Source organism: Lontra canadensis, unplaced genomic scaffold (assembly GCF_010015895.1).
Source record: "Lontra canadensis isolate GAN:19392208 unplaced genomic scaffold, GSC_riverotter_1.0 scaffold3, whole genome shotgun sequence".
Classification (NCBI taxonomy): domain Eukaryota; kingdom Metazoa; phylum Chordata; class Mammalia; order Carnivora; family Mustelidae; genus Lontra; species Lontra canadensis.
Window position 1 is genome coordinate 52,279,420 of NW_022630997.1, and position 16,454 is coordinate 52,295,873.

At 44.5% G+C, this 16,454-nt stretch overlaps 1 protein-coding gene across 3 annotated transcripts in view; it reads right to left on the bottom strand.

The window, feature by feature from the left end:
- Nucleotides 1–1,286: 1,286 nt before the first annotated feature.
- The window catches only part of ARID5B (AT-rich interaction domain 5B), a 174,182-nt gene continuing 159,014 nt past the window's right edge, over nucleotides 1,287–16,454 (bottom strand). For all 3 annotated transcript variants that reach the window (XM_032842308.1, XM_032842314.1, XM_032842318.1), the window contains 2 exons: nucleotides 6,874–7,072; nucleotides 1,287–3,481 (listed from right to left, as the gene is read on the bottom strand). In XM_032842308.1, the coding sequence (XP_032698199.1) occupies nucleotides 1,313–3,481; nucleotides 6,874–7,072 (2,368 nt within the window). In that variant the 3' untranslated portion in view covers nucleotides 1,287–1,312. The remainder of the gene's footprint in view (nucleotides 3,482–6,873; nucleotides 7,073–16,454) is intronic.

Sequence of the window (16,454 nt, forward strand, 5' to 3'; positions counted from 1 at the left end):
ACTACTCAAAAGACCGCGGCCCGGGGAAGGTATCTGGCGCCCGGGCCTCCAGCCGCTCATTCTCTTCCGGATCGTCGAGCTCCATCTTCTTCCCAACCCCCTTTCCCACACTGTTTAACGGGATCAGTGCCAACACCAATGTAAATCATTTTGGCTTCTGTTCTAATTTCTGAAATTCCTAAAATATCTGTGCAGCCCACAAATATGTCCTCTAGACTCTTGTAATTCAGCGACTTGCTGCCACTGAGGTTTTTGTTTTTATGATTCCTCTGGTATGTAGGACAGTTTCACAGCCTAGATAAGGTAAGTACAATGCTCGATATTTTCACATAACCCAATACTTCAAAGCAAAGCATTTGGCCGGTGAGCAGTGTATAAGCTCTTTCAACTATGCCATTTATGAGGAACAAAATCCTTAAGTTGCGGATCTGCAAAGGAACATTCTTTGCACTATTGTGTGCTCAACTGTTTCTTTTTCGTTTGTTCCACTAAAATCAGTTGCTTCAATTTGTAAACAATAACTTTACCACCCAAAGCTGCTCAAAATGATAAGATGTGGAAAAATTACAAACACACATCAACAACTAGGACAGTCAGTCAGCCTCGAAAACAAAACAAAACAAAACAAAAAAACAAAAGACCTGCGAACAAAAGCGATACTGTTTAATTAAAAAAAGAAAAAAAAAACGACAAGAAGTAACTGGGAGAAAATGGAACTACCTGTATATAAATTAGGTGAGCAAACAGTGATACGGGTAGTTTTAAGAAGCAAATATATACAGTCATTTTAACAGTGTTTACTTCTCTGGATTGTTTAATAGTGTCAAAATGAAAGATCTATTGGAAGTTCCACTATACATTGCATTGATTGAACCTTGGAGAGTTTTAGGAAAAGAGGGGCATCCCTTGGCAAACTCTTGCCAGTCTTCCTTGCCCCTTCCTGTGAAATGCCTGCCCCCCCCCTTTTTTTTTTTGCCCAAATTGTTCCTGACCATCGGAACTCAAGACGGGGTCTTCTAAATTCTTCCCGGGTACACATACGTCCCTTCACAAGACCCTCGTGCAAAGCGAACCATGTAGGTCCAAGGGCATCTGTGTCGGAAGGGGCTCAAGACTGACCAGCCAAGGCTGGAGTCATCCCAGAAAAATCAGGTATGTTCACCTCCCCTTGGCGGCTCCTTTGGCTGGGACTGATTTCACCCCCGGATTAGAAGAAATCCTGACTTCTAATTCTACAAGCCGGCACCCCCCAGGGTTGGGAGGGAAGCTCCTTGAGCCATGCCACCACGTGGGAGGCCGGGCAGAGCTGGGCTTACAGTTTAGTACCGGGGTGTACGGAGGATAGCTGAGAGGAAGGGAAGGCGGCTTGAGGATTTATAGCAGCTAAAGGGTAAATGCTGTTGTGCAAAAGGTCCCCATATGAACTTCCTACTGGGGTGGCCGCGGCCAAGTGTCTGTAAAGCTGCTGAGAATTTGTCGGCGATGTAAAAATCCCCCTTTGCATCACAAGCGAGTGGAAAGCCAGGGGCTGCATGAGCGGAGAAAGCACGGTCTGGTTTTTCAAGTACTGCAGAGAATGGGAGTAGCCGGCCGGGAGCCTGGAGTTGAGGCCCGAGCTGCACAGGCTCCCGGAATACAGACCTGGGAAGATGGGGGAGGAGAGCGGGAGCTTGTGGCCTTCAGACGAGGCCCCCGAGTGGCCGCCGTGCGCCGCCTTGCCGCCCTCGCTCTCCGTCTCTGAGGAGGCCTTCTCCTTCCCGCAGGCCTCCTTGGCCGGGTCCAGGGGAGACACGGCCCGGGCCTTCTTCCCCGCGATCACCAGGTCCAAATCCTCCAGGCTGCGCTTGATGGGCCGCGCGGCCCCAATGTTCTGAGGGCTGGCCTTCCGCTGCAGGACGGGGTGCACCATGCCGTCGATCTTCCTGAAGTTCTCTAGTCTCACGTGGTGAGGTTTTCCCGAGCGGGAAAGCGACTCGGGGTACCTTTTCGGGGCCGACGTGGTCATGGGCGAAACCCGGCAGGCTTTGGGGTGACAGTCCCGACTCTGGCTATTCATGACCTGGAACTGGGAGACGCCTTTGTTCTCCTGGGGCCCCGGGGCCGTGTGGGCCAGGCCCAGGACCTTGCCCGTGGGTTTGTGCAGATTCTTGGGAAGGCTCAGATCCGTAGGCTGATCATCCGTGGGGGCTTCCGCCACCGCCACCTTCTTGTCCGGCAGGTGCAGCGACGCGAGATAATTCACGTGGAGCTTCTCTTGGTGTTTGTGGGAAGGAAAAGAGCTGCTGTCCGATTCCCTGTACATGTCCCTGCAGGGGTACTTGGATGTCTGCTCGTTGTGAAGATGGTGTTCAGTGTGTCGGTAGAGGCTGTGCAGGTGAGGAGAGGAGTAGAAGTCGGCCAGGAAGCTGGGCATGTGGGAGTGGGGGAGCGCCCTTTTCTCCAAGAGCTTCTCCTTGCCCTCCTGAATGTCTTGCTTCAGGACGTAGGAGTCAGCAAGGGGGCTAAGGTGGTGCTTGGAGAAACTGCAGCGGTGGGGATCCGATCGACCCAGCTTGTCGTGCTTCAAAATGTCACTGATGCTCTTTCTCTCCTCCGATGGCTTGCTTCTGAAACTCTGGACATGCTGAATCACTGAGGGCCGGCTGACCGCCATGTGGTCGGGACCCTGGCCATGGTGGGCCTGGGACAGACCCGAACACAGGTCATCCCTGGCCATCAGTTTCTTTTTACTGATCAGAGGGGGTGGCGAGCCATAGGGGTAGCTGCTGGAGAGGCTGGCCCCACTCACTTGGGACAGAAGTTTCTTCTTGGCCAGCGGGGACATGATGCCCGGGTTGCCCCTTGAGTAGAGCAGAGGTGTGTAATTAAGTCCATGGTTCTCATTCATGGGCCCGGTCAGGTCTTTGTCTTTGAACATGTCAAATGACTGGACCACGAGGACCTTCGGGGTCTGCTTGAGGGCATTGTGGATGTCATCGCTGCCCAGCTGGTCCACCTTCACGGTGCAGTTGGCGATGTAGTCCGCCATCGCGGGCAGCTTGTCATCCTCCAGCTCACTCTGGTTGGTCAGGGGGGGCTGCGTAGTGGCGAAGCCAGGGAAGGGGGCTTCTTGGAGTTCACTGTCGGGGTTCTCTGTAAAACAGCAGGTCTGGGGGTCTTGTTTTGAGTCCACAAGAGCACTGGGGGAGGTGAGGGACTGTTTGCCAGCCCCGGAGCCCAGCGCCGGAGCCCTCTCAGGGGCTGCGGGGGCACTCGGGAGTGGAGGAGCGGGCCCCTTCTCTCCCACCTCCTCTGCTGCCTTCTCAGTGTTGGCACCTTGATCTGTGTCGCTGTCCTTTTCTGGGTCTGCTCTAGACCCCAGGGGCATCGCTGCAAAATCCTGGTAGCCTTCCATTTTCTTCTTCACGTCCGCTGCCGGGAGAGGCTCAGTGACGGTCTTCTGATTTAAAGTCTCTTGTTCCTTCTCTGGCTCTGATGAAACCTGATAAAATATTTCAAAAGGCAGTCAGAAGGAAGCCAAATGCATTGACACTTTTGCTATGAAACAAAATATTACATGCAGCAGTTTTTCTTGAAAACAGTCTTGTCAATCAGCTCAGGGAGTTTCTGTAAAGCTTTATTGCCCCCAATTACAGCTCTAAACAAAGAAATCTAAATTACAGAAACATTAGGGTAGAAATGCATATTTCGCTCAAGTCCCTTGTGAGACACCTATCAAGAGAGCAAAGTGTTCTGTACCATCTTACCACTCCTTGATTCTAATATATAGTTTAATTCTGAGGTTGTTTTCTTGTCAAATCAGTCAATTATCCAAATGGGTTTTAAATTACATGTTGTGCTTTATGACACTTTGGAGGAGGATTTTTTTTCTTTTAAGCATCTCTCTTTCAAAAACCAACCAACCCCATGTCAACAACAAGCAACAAACTTACTAGAACCCCTTGCCTTTCTCCGAGAGAGCAAATCCCAACCCAGGGCGTTCAGTACGATGCATAAAATTAGCAATGCGTGAGTGTTAATTTCTACTCAGCACCATATGACATGCAGAAAATTCTAAAATACTGGAAAATTATGCAGATGCAACACCAGCCTGTCTACCTGAGGGACAGAAGGACTCCAAGTCCTTCTAGGCTGCAGCAAACTACATTTCTATTAAAGCTAAAAATGAAGTCATCAAAATTCAGGCAGTGAGCACCGTCCCAAATACAGCTTTTCTGCTCACTGGAATACACCGTAGTCAATGAGATGGATGCTCTTTATGTGTCCGTATTGACCGAGGTTGTGGGCACAATTTGACCCATTCATTGCATTATGTAGCTGTGCAAAGTTTGACCTTAGAAGGTCATTTTAACTTTCCATCTGTGACCCAGCTGGCCGACAGGCCCTTTCAAAACTGTCACTCTGTCCTGACATGTCTTAGGGAACAGTCACAAAATAGTTGAATTGAGCTGGTCTTCTCTTCCAAGCCCCCCGCCTCCCACTCTGCTGCATCTCATCCCTTAAACGTTGTTCTTTGTTAAAGAAAAGAAGTGTTGAACACATTAACATCTTTGGGTAAGATTGAGGATTCTGGTGTAGGGACGCATAGAAATAAACATTTTAAGGAATCATACCCTTTCAGAGATGTTTCTCCTTAAATCCACTCGAAGATGTCCCTGTCTTTTAGGCATGTGTTAGACCTAAGAGCTTTTGCTTATTGTTTTTCTTTTCTTCCCTCCCTTCCTCCCTTCCTTCCTCTCACTCTCTCTCTTTTGTACTAATAGCTGCCTTTTCCATGACAAATATCATTTCTTGTTCCACATTAACAATCATCACTGGTCTCTTGAGCTTATGCATTACATGAAAATACAGAAAAATGAGTACATCAAGGGAAAAAAGGCAAATTGCATTTAAATGTTAGTTTCTGATGGGGCTGTGGTTTGAAGTGAAGCTACAGGGGATACTCAGTCTCACTGAAGTTTCTGTGACCCAGGCCATTGGTTACAGAGCTCTGTGGCTGTCATTGGAAAACAGGTTAGGGAATCTCTGCCTTCCCACCAGGCAACTTGCAATCCAATGACCTGAAGACAGTGGGTTTGGCTGGAAGGGCTTTATAAGCCCTCCTATCTCCATTGTGTTCACTGCTGCGTATTGAAAATATCAAAAATTAAAGACAATAAAAACACCAATGGCAATAACAAAATCCAAACCCCCAACGCACAGTCAAAAAGAAGAAATACACCTGGTCAAACACATGGGTCTATGTTGGAAGTGGGGAGCAGTTCTTACCATAAGATCAACTTGGGGAGGGTGTGAGATTCCAGGTCAATCAGATGAACTGATCATGATACCCTTTGACCTGACAGACACTTACAATGCCCCGAGGCACTGGGGCCTATAAGAAACAGGGAGCCTGATGGCTTTCAGGGTTTCTGTGAGCCAGAGGGAGCCGGGCCCTCCTCTTGCTGACAGGCATCTCCCACGCTGATGGGCTTCAGGGCAATGGGCTGAGGATCCCTCCTGCACCTCACAAAAACAACCATTTCAAACTCCATCCCCACAGTGGAGCCACTCAAAGGTCAGCTGGCCTCTGGCCTCAGTTTGTCCTCTGGTGCTTTGGCAATGCTGTACATATGGTATCTAATAGAACTCACTGATCCAAAACCCTGTAATAAATCAGCAGGCCAACAGGATAAAGGAAGAATGGAATGTGAGCCTTAACTTGGAATTTCCTTGCTTTTGGCCATTTATGTTGCAAGCTTGCAGATGTTTAGAAATCTCTCTGCATCATCTTTTTCCCCCATTTTTTTAATCACTAAAGCTTAGAATAATTATGAAACAAAAATGAAGGCAACACAAAAGTCTTTTCTTGGTATTTATAATATCTTCTTACTCAGAAGTCAGTTGGGTAGATTAATTTCTAGTTAGGAGGCTGGTGTGTGTGTGTGTGTGTGTGTGTGTGTGTGTGTGTATGTGTTTTTTGAGCCAGTGTTTAATTAGAGAGTCTTTTATGTGTTCATTATAAACCTGATTTTTAGGGGGTGTTTAATATCAGCACCAAAATTCCCTCTGGGGTTGGATCCTAGAACATGCTGTCTCCAAATGTGGCTGCTAAATTCTTTTTTTTTTTTTTTTTTAATGGGCTGCAGGATTTTTTATTATTCATGTTGAAACAGAGCCCAGATCAGCCTCCATGCCTGGCTATACACTGACGAGTAATGGCTTCTACCAAAGAGCTGTGGGGGCTGTGGGTAATGGGGCTGGTTTAAAAAGGTTCAGAAACTACCTGTTAACATGAGAGATAATAATGGTTTCAGAGGAACAATTTCAAAATTCTCCTATAAATAATATGTACTTAAGATATTTCTAAGTCTTGGTCTCAACCCAAGGCTGTTGCACAGAGGTCAGTTATAGGAGGCAAAGGAATCTCTGAAAGTTTGAGGACAGTCCTACAGAGACACGGTCCCTCGTGTCAACATCTCTCCTTGCTAGAACCCATAAAGCGTGTTTCTGAGGCCCACCAGCTCCTCAGATAGACTGGCTCTGAAATAGCAAAGAAGCCACATTGTTCACACCAGAGTCCTGTGGCTTCACAGAGCTGAAGCTCTGGTTCCTTCTCTCTCAAAGCTGGCGTTTGCTCTCAGTTTTCCACAGGATGTTCCCCTCTTTCTAGATCCTATTCTTGGCCTATCCCATGTAATATCACGCACTGCCTTCCAGCACCCCAGTGGACCTACAGATCCTCTCTCTGGGGAACTGTGAAGCTGGGGGAGAGGGGGTCCTCTCAGTCTGGGGCTGCTGGGGCACAGGGACCCGGCTGCGGACGCAGGGCTCCAGAAGACCTGGGACAGGACAGGTCTCACAGAGGTATTTCTATGGAGGACAGCGACTCACCTCTGATGATTCCTGGGGCTTTGGGGCATTCTCTTTTTCTTTCTTGCTCTTAGGGATTTCATGTTTGATGCGTTTGGTTGCTGATACTTTTGTTTTATTCTCATGTTCCTGGGAACTGTTCTCCTGTTTCCGAGGTTTGATTGGAGGCAGGGGCTTATCTTCCTCTCCTTTAATAAACCTCTCATATGGTAGGATTAATCTGGAAGGATAGCAGAAGAGATGATCAGTCATGGGAGGCAATTCCAGGAGCATTGAAGCTACTGGGTTTTAGTTTCTTTTCTCAATGCAAGCGGATTATTGAATCACTCCATCTCCAGTAACACCAGTGTATTTCTAGAAACTTACTCCACAGCTCTGGGCTCTACTTCCTTGGTCAAAAACCAGTACCTCACAACTTACAAACACTCCTTTGCAAGACATCTTTCTGGTTTTGTAACTCTATATACCAAAGATACCAACGGAAGCATCCAAAGTTAACATCATTATCACAGCTCATGGAACCTGGCTAAGGGCCAACAACAACAACACAGCAATAATAGCCACACTCGCGATGGCTGCCATTCATTTGTCATTCTGCCAGCAGTGATTTATGGAGCACCTACTGTGTGCACCGCGTTCACGGCACTGAGGTACAGCTGTGAACAAAACACTCAAAACCCGTGACTTCATGACCATATCCTGGGAGGTGCTGGTATGCCCCAGGTTAATGTCCTCGATACACTATGTGGATTATTCCATGTAATCTTCTCATCTTTGTGGAGCATTATTGTCATTGTTCTTACTACTACTACCACCATGAGTACCATTATCAACTCCCTTTTTTTTTTTTTTAAAGATTTTATTTATTTATTTGACAGACAGAGATCACAAGTAGGCAGAGAGGCAGACACAGAGAGAGGGGGAAGCAGGCTCCCCACTGAGCAGAGAGCCCGATGCGGGGCTCCATCCCAGGACCCTGAGACCATGACCTGAGCCAAAGGCAGAGGCTTAACCCACTGAGCCACCCAGGCACCCGTATCACTCCCTTTTTAACAGATGAGGCAGATGAGGCCCCAGAAAGGCTGAAAAATTTGCCCAAGTATCACACCTTTTATTAGAGATGGAATATGAACCTTGTTCTGCCTGCCTCTGAAGTTTATATTTTCATTCACGTCAAAGTATAGACCAGACACTGACGATAAAGAGGCTTATGGAAGGCAAGCACAGTGGGGCTGAGAAAGCTAGCTATCTTCTCCAGAGCTCTGAGGCGGGTAAGGGATTTCAGTATGAGCTCCTTTTTTGGGGTGCCAAACAAAAGAGGTCCTCTGGGAGGAGGAGGGCGGACAGACCACTCAAGCCACAAAAATCAGAGGGCTGAAAAATTCAAGCATTTCAATTATATAACTTTTAAAACAAAGTACATAAAATTGTTCTAAAAAGAGAAACATCAAACAGCTCTAGTTTTAATCTGTTTTCCCTTTGCGACATAGCTCTTGATCTGAAAGGGAAAAATAGCTGATGTAATTAAAAGGGATGGATTGCATTACAATCTCAGTTTCAACTTCAGTGATTAAAGTTTTTATAATGCATTTGGTATGATTAATGACTCACTGTGGGATTAATACAAGACTCAGCCTTAAAAATATGAACTTTAATACAGCAAACATAATTTGTTTTAAATAAGACAAGTTGACTCAATGAAGAAAATGTACTTGGCTTATAAACAACATAAATCTGTTCAAATATTGGGAACCCTCATTATTTTTAAACGAAGACTTCCAGGCAGAAACTTCTTTGGTTTGGCTATCTGTTAGCGAGCCACCGAAAGTAGTTTCTAACCAAGAGATCCACACCTCAGCTCCTTCAACACACACAACTGTACAGGTTCCCGAGTACAGACGTGGGGTCCTTCATGATAATATTTCACCGTTTAATAAAATACCAAGTAAATTATGGGAAAACGAAATCCCAATTTACAACGTATGAGAAACAAAATTCATTTACTGAGCATGCTCGGACAAGGTATGTGCAAGGAGGCGTGAATAATAGTTTCGAGCCCTCCATCTGGCAGGGGGCCAGCCATGAAGATCAACACAGCCCATGGGGAATAGTTATCTTCAGATCCCATTACAAACTGAGTTTAAACATGTTACAGCTGCTAAAACTGGGAACTGTTCTCTCTGTGTAGCCTTACTAAAATAATATATGGCTTCCCACTGTAATATTACAGTTAATGTTTATATAATAAAAAGCATAACTAAGCAGAAGAAGAGAGAAAAAAGCAATCTTGTTCATACTTGAATTTATCCCGTCTCGTCTGTAAAGTCCCCAACGTTACCCCAATCCCTTTTATCTGCACAGTTCTGCCGGGGACTTGATCCCCTTTCAACATCGGCAGGTTGAGGATTTCTGTCTGGGAGCGAAAGGCATCAAATATTTTACATTGGAAAAAAAAACATTTTAAATAGACTTTAATGAAAACTTTTTTTTTTTTTTTTATTGTTGGGACAGATAGGTTTGTTTTACTTGTGTTTGGTTGCTATGGGAACCTGAGCAGCTCGGAAGTCTGGGTATTCTGACAGTGGCTGTTTGTCGGGACCACCCTTGCCCTCGACTTCATTCCCTCATTGACACGGCGACACCTTGAGGAGATGTCCTCGCAGGGAAGCACGGCCCCGTTACCTCTGAGTGTGGGGAGAGGGTTCGAGGAGGCAGAGATCTGGGTGGGAGACAGCCAGCATGGGCCCCAGAGGACCCCTCACCTTCAGCTCTGAGGGTTGGGGTCGGGGCCCAGCAGGCCCTCCAGAGGGGTGGGTGCTAAGGGGATTTGAATTTCCTCACACAGCTTTGCAGATTCAAGAAGCAGGGTAACATTTCCATTTCATGCCCCACCCCACCCCCCACACTTTTTCTTGCCTTTTCTTTTTCTTTCTTTTTTTTCCTTCTTCACTCAACTCAGCAGCTGGCTGGCTGACAGCAGTTAAAAAATACATTTCACTTTGCTGGTCAAAGGCCTAAAGCCAGAAGCAGGAAATGTGGAATTAAATGTTTCTTGTATCTGGAAAGAGGCATGACTAAGGTAAAACTAAATCCAAACACAAGCTTTGCTTGTTCAAGGTTTCCAGAGGGAGAGTCTATGTGAGCAAGTGAGTGAGTGTGTGAGTGTGTGTGTGTGTGTGTGTGTGTAAAGGTCAAGTGAGTGGCTCCCCCCTCCCTTCTAAATCACTGACAGATAATTATAGTGGCTCAGGGAAAAAAGGTTCCCAAAATAAAACAAGAAAGGCAGCAGCTAAAAGGAAACAAGTAGAAATATGACCAGCTAAGCCCTGAAGAACAGGGCACGGTCTCGCCCAGCACACAAACAATCACCGTTCATATACTGATTTCCGTTCGGTGCGATTTTCACTGAATGTTTTTTCAGTTATCCTGTCACGGTACAATACAATTACCCCACAGGATATGATCTTATCATTTGATTATTAGAAGTTTTCACAGCGCAAGAGGACGAAAGCTATTATGGGTTTCTGAACATTTAAACGTTTAGCGTACATGTGATACCATTACAAACAGGTTAGCCAATATTAAGGTCAATATTGCCCAATGCAGGAAGCTGAGGCGGTCCGTATTGTATCAAGAATCTAGTATAATGCAACATGCCTGTGCCTTGTGGATGATTATTCCTCAAATATTTGTAGTACAACAAAGATTTAATCAGTTTCCAAACTATACAGATAAAAGCAAAAATGCACCCCAGCCCCCAAGAACTCATTACTCAGGAGAAATATTTTCAATGGGCTGCAACTCTAAGAATGTGGGTTGGGTTTTAGGTGGGCGGAAGTAATGGGGAAGAGAAGCAATATATTCATTAGAAAATCCAGAGAGATTTTTACCCCTGATCTACATCTACTCTGGGAATTGAAAGCTAGGCAGATAAATGGGCCTTTATTATTATCCAGATTTCACATTTCAGATTAGCAAAATGCTTATTTATGATGCCATTAATGGCCCTGAAATAGGTAAGCCATCATGTATTAAAAAATAACATCTTTCCATAGGCATAAGATTTGTAGCAGCATGAGATTTTATTTTTCCCTAGGAATAATACAAGAATAACATTTTCCACCCCAAAGCAGAAACAGTAGGGGAGCCTTTTGCTATCACCAAGATTCTTATTAAATTCAGTCACTGTGAAAGGAAGATTTTTTTTTTCTCCTTCTTCTTTTTTCTTTTTTTCCCTTTTTAAAAATAGAGACGACTTAAAATCAACCCAAGTTAAAATTAACAAATCAATAGCATTATAACCTTGATTTATTAGCATCTGAGCCACTAAATTATCATCATACAAGAAATTGCTGGTTTGAAAAGATTTCGGCTTTGTTAAATCTCAAGTTAAATAATGGTGCGCCTTCTACTCGGTTTTTAGATCTGCCTCATCTGATATTATGAAAAATTCAATACATTTCTCTACAGCAGAAGTCAGGGGTCAGCAAATCTATTACTGTAATGTAAGTAATCTGGCAACCTGCCAACTCTTTCTCCCTTTTATTTTTTTTTTAAAACACCAAGGCAGATAATTTTATATTTACAAATTCTAAAATCCTCCGGGGTCTTGCCTCTCTTTCTCAACAAAAACCAGCAGCCTCATGCTCCAGAACTGTAGATGGCACATGTCCTCATCATTTGCATTTCATACAAAAGAAGAAAAGACTCTTCATCTTTATTAGGCGGCCTTCTCCCTTCTCTCCCCATAGGCAGAGGGAAAATAATGTCAAATCGCATCTGAACGAGTAACCACTAATAATCTTCTGTATTGATTCATGCTTGCATGGAATGATGGAACTTTGGAGCCCAAACACTGAGCCAACAGCTCTCAGGAGGAGAATGAGAATCCGTCTATTGATAGAGCTCTGCAAAACGATATTATGATACTGTCTAAAACTGATTCAATTTGGGGAGTTGGGGAAAGAAAGCAGGAAATTTTTAGGGTAGTAGTTGATCATCAAACTCACCCGATTTACTCTGTAGATGCTTTAAAAAGACCTGTGAAAAAGTCTAGGCCCAAAGACCTCCTGGTGCCCTCGGAACAGAATATCTTAGGGGCAGAGGGGAAAAAAGTTGGTATGCGTGTCAGGGCAAAAATGCTACTGCTATTCTTACATGTATCAGGTTTTTTTCACAGTCGTAGAAAAGAAATGACATATTGGTTCCAATGGGGCTTCAGACCTGATCTGATCCCAAATGAAGTCATTATACCTCCAAGTTGATTCCAGGGTTGATAAATTCTAAGGCTTGGCCAGACATTTCCCTTCTCAGCCAGAAACTGAAAATATAACTTCGCTGTGAAGTGTGGGAAGCAATCTTTCACCAAATATGGAGCCAATAGAAGGTATATTTTTCTTTTTTGAAGGTGATGTATGCACACTGGTTAAGGATCCAAGAAGAAGAGAAAGTCTCTACTCCCACATATGGTTCTCCTCTCAGGGTTCCAGACCATGACAAAAATGGTGGAAGAGCCTTTGGGTGATAGGGACCAAAACCAAGGTCAAGTACACAAATGTACTATGGCAGTGTACACAGAAGTGGGATGTTTCCTCAGTGGTCACAACACTCACTGAGTACAAAAGAAACTTTGTTCCTGTTCTTTTTAAAAGCCAAGCTCCATCTGAGAAAGATGTGGGTTCTGAGTAACGATCTCCTTGGTTTTGTGGTGTGAGTTTCTCTAAAGCAGAAAAAATAGAGTGCAGAGGGTGAGAAGTAAAATATCAGTAACCAAGAGAGCTGAGAAATAGATGTCCAGTACCCCCCTCGAACCACTGAAGAGGTGAATTGAAGGCTTTGAGCATTAAACCATGGTGACAGAGTCCATGCTGACATACAGGCCACAGAGAATGAGCCTACAGCAGGACTTCTGTAAGCCAAGAACGTGGTGGGAGAATGCAGCACGGATTCTGTATAAAAGACTCAGCTTAGCCCATGAGCTCACCAAGGGTAAACTGTACCAAGCTTTTTAATAAGGAAGTGGGCATAAATCGCATCATTTGTATTCTGTGTGAGATATCCAAAAGGTATGTGGCCCATTATTATCAACAATATATGGCCACTTGTCTTCAGAAGAGCTCTTTCTTGGGAAAACTACCTGCCTACCACTACTCGAGAGGCAGTAGAAGATGAATGAGAAAGTTTTTTGAAGGCACTAATTCTGAATCTTTGTCCTGGAAGTGGTGGGAGTGTTGTTTCTTGGGCCTAATGACTGACAGCTTCCTTGATGGTCCTGGAGTGCCTGTAACCCTGAGCAAAGAAAGGAGGGTGAAAAAAAAGGGTACCTGGAGGTTGGCTCCAGCAAGATGGCGGCTTGACTCCTATAAAGGATTGTCAATGTGAGAAAGGTAGCTTGAGGATGATGGGCTCCCTGAACTGGAGTTACATTGATCTATGGGGATCTTGGTGAAAAGGTGAGGAGGGAGGATGGGGAGGGCAAATTCTGGTGGTTCTTCTGTATTGATTAGACATTATGACATTATGACATTAATAGCAGCTGCCACATATGAAGTACCTATTAATACCAGGCATTTTGTATGTCGTACATTCAACCATTACAAAAAAAGTATATACAGGTACGTTATTTTATCCTCATCTCATGGATGAGGAAACTGAGGTTCAGAGTTAAATAGTTAAATAACTAGTAAAAGGCATGCAGCTATTAGGTGCCAGCATTTGAGTTCAAACACAGATCTGCCGGCCTCTTGGAGCTGCCTGCCTTCATATCAGCAGGGCAGCAGTGCATTTTCATACCTTGTCTAAATAGCATCACCAACAAGGAGATACTGAACCGATGACCCATGGCTTCAGGGAACCCTAAGTTCTCAAAGCGCTAAAAAAATCAGGGTGAGCATTCTCCTTTTCTCAGAGGCCATTCCGCAAAGAGTCAATCCAGTACAAGGGAAACAGCCCTACGGCTCAGGCACTGGGCACAGTGCTCCTCTTACAAAACGCCAGGATCACTAGGCCAAGATTCTCTAAAAGGTGGCAACTGTGATTGGATCAGGTCCAACTTGCTGGTGGATGGTAAAAGAAGCTCAAGCATCTACCCTCCATGAATTCCAGCCTGTAGCACTTAATCTACACACACAGCTGAGGTTCTCATGGCCTCCCCAGCTAGAACAAAACTCCTCAGGTGTTTTGCTTCTATGATGCCTCCATGCCACTTCTAAGAGGGTCTACACTGATGTTAGCCCCATCATCTTTCAACTGAAGACCACAATGAAGAAAGTTGGGATGGATTTAAAGAAAGCTGACTTTGTGCCCCACGGATTAAAATACATGCACAAAACAGAGAATGCAGACCATCACCAGCACCCAGCCCCCCACGATGCCGGCAGCAACTCTTCTTCTCAATGAGAAAACAATGACTAGCTCCGAATGAAGTTGCATGGATCCATTTCAAGGGCAGGTGAACATTATTATTTCAAGAATAATGGACAAATGTAACTACAGTGTTTTCAACATAACGAGCACCCCACAAATGAAGGCGGGCACTGCCCGTTATGTAAAAACAGACAAATAACTATTGCATTTAACTCCCAAGGAGGTGAGATCCCACAGGTTACAGAGCTTCTGAAATGTTCAACAATTCCCCCAAACATTTATTACTTTGATCAAACTTTGTAATAACTTGTATAAAACCAAAATGTTCCAAGAGGTTTTCAGTGGAAGAGTTAAGGATATATTTTAATGGTAAACAATTACATTCTTCTATCATCTGATCCTTTTTTTCTTTCTTTTTTTGGAAAGAGGCTCTCTGAATTTTCAATAGTGCCTTTGTGAAGGCATCTGCTACTCACGTAATTGAAAAGATGTTTGTGCAGTGGCATGCTTGCGAGTACAGTTATTTAATCTTAATGATAAAGCCCCGAGGACAGAAAATCATAAGTAGAAACCTCTTGTTATTTATCAAAAAGAAAAGGGGCTAAAACACCTAATCTATTCTCAAATTTAAATTCATGCTTGATGAAAACTATCAATAAAACATCAGACCTGCAAACGTTCTTAAATACTATAGAGCCAGGTTCAAAGGTGTGAGTAGAGAGAAAACAAAAATGAGACAATAAAGGAGCCTGACAAAGAAAAACTGTTTGGCAAGCCTTTTTTTTTTTTTTTTTTTTTTTGGGTCAAACAAAGAACTTGCTGTAGTTTACAGCATGACACACACACTTGATCAGTTTGTGCCCAAGGGTGTTTTTACACTCTAGAGTGTAAACTCGAACTTCTATTAATTACAACTTGCATTCAGAGGCAAATTTAAGAATTTTAAAATAGAGACTTTTCCAAAGGCTGTTGTTTATTTTTTTTTTTAAACAGAAACCAGTTTTTCTACTCTAGGGCCTGGCAAGGGCTTTGTTTTCCTTTTTAAAAGTTTCTAGAACTATCCAGGCTTTGGAAAGTATCCGAGCATTTTAAGCATGCTGAGTGATAGAGAGGGAGGCTTTTGCTTATGAAGTTATCGGACTGTCCTTTTGGGAGAGATTCTGGAGGTCTTTCTCAGCCTGCCTGAGTCTCAGCACCTTGCTCGATTATCCCAGGCTGCTGGCTGTGGATAAGAGCCAGGAGGCCTTCTGCGGGCTTGGGGAAAAGGTTGATGAGAGGGCGTGCGTGACAGTGGTGCTGACGTGTTACTTGCTGTCCCCATTGGCCAGAGCCCCTCTCACCAAGCCAGTGGTCAGAAAGGAGCTGAGTCCATAGATGGGCAACCCCACGTGCTCATGGGTGAGGATGGGGCATGGTCTACCCGCTGGACTTTGGGGCAAGACAGCCAATAAAGCCCGAGAATATAAACTGTAATACCTGCCTTGTGTATCCAGTTTGGAAATTTGGCCTTCGTATTCACCAGACAGCTTCTTCCACCACTTCATTCCCTACCTCTTGACACACATTTCCTAGAGGAAACTGTCCTTTTTGTTTGGATTTAATGTAATTCATTCAACCCCTGATTTCTGAGTCCCTGATATGTTCATGATGCTGTCCTGAGTGCACTGGGGAGACTGCGGGAAAGCAAGAGTCCACGAGCCTTGCCCTCAAAATTAGTATCTTTATGGTCTTGATTTCTACAGCGGAACAATTTAGGCAATGTACAATGACCTCTGAAGTTAAAACCAAACTCTTTAAGATCCAGTTCAAATTCTAGATCCTCCTAGAAGACTTTGCTTATTCTAGCTGAAAAGTCTCTCTTTGTTTTTGATATCTGTTGAACTTATTTGTGTCAATTACTTACTTCTCTGAGATTTTTTATAGCCTGAAGTATCTAACCCTCCTGCACATATGTGTGGACTATGAGTCAGATCATATGGTAAGTTAGGTAAGCCAAGGATCACAGCACCTTCTGATTCTAATGAATAGTAATGGCCTGGGGTGCCATACTAAGAGGAGTTCTGAAGCTGAGCTTGGGCTCACGGAGATGAGTATGGTGTTCCCTTCGCAATCTCTGCCAGGAATGTAGTAGCATGGGCCCCTCCTCACTGTCTGCCAGCCTGATTCCAGACCCTGTGGTTTATAGGTTTTCATCCTCTCAGAGGGTGCTGTGCACGTGGTAGACGTTCAAAAAACAC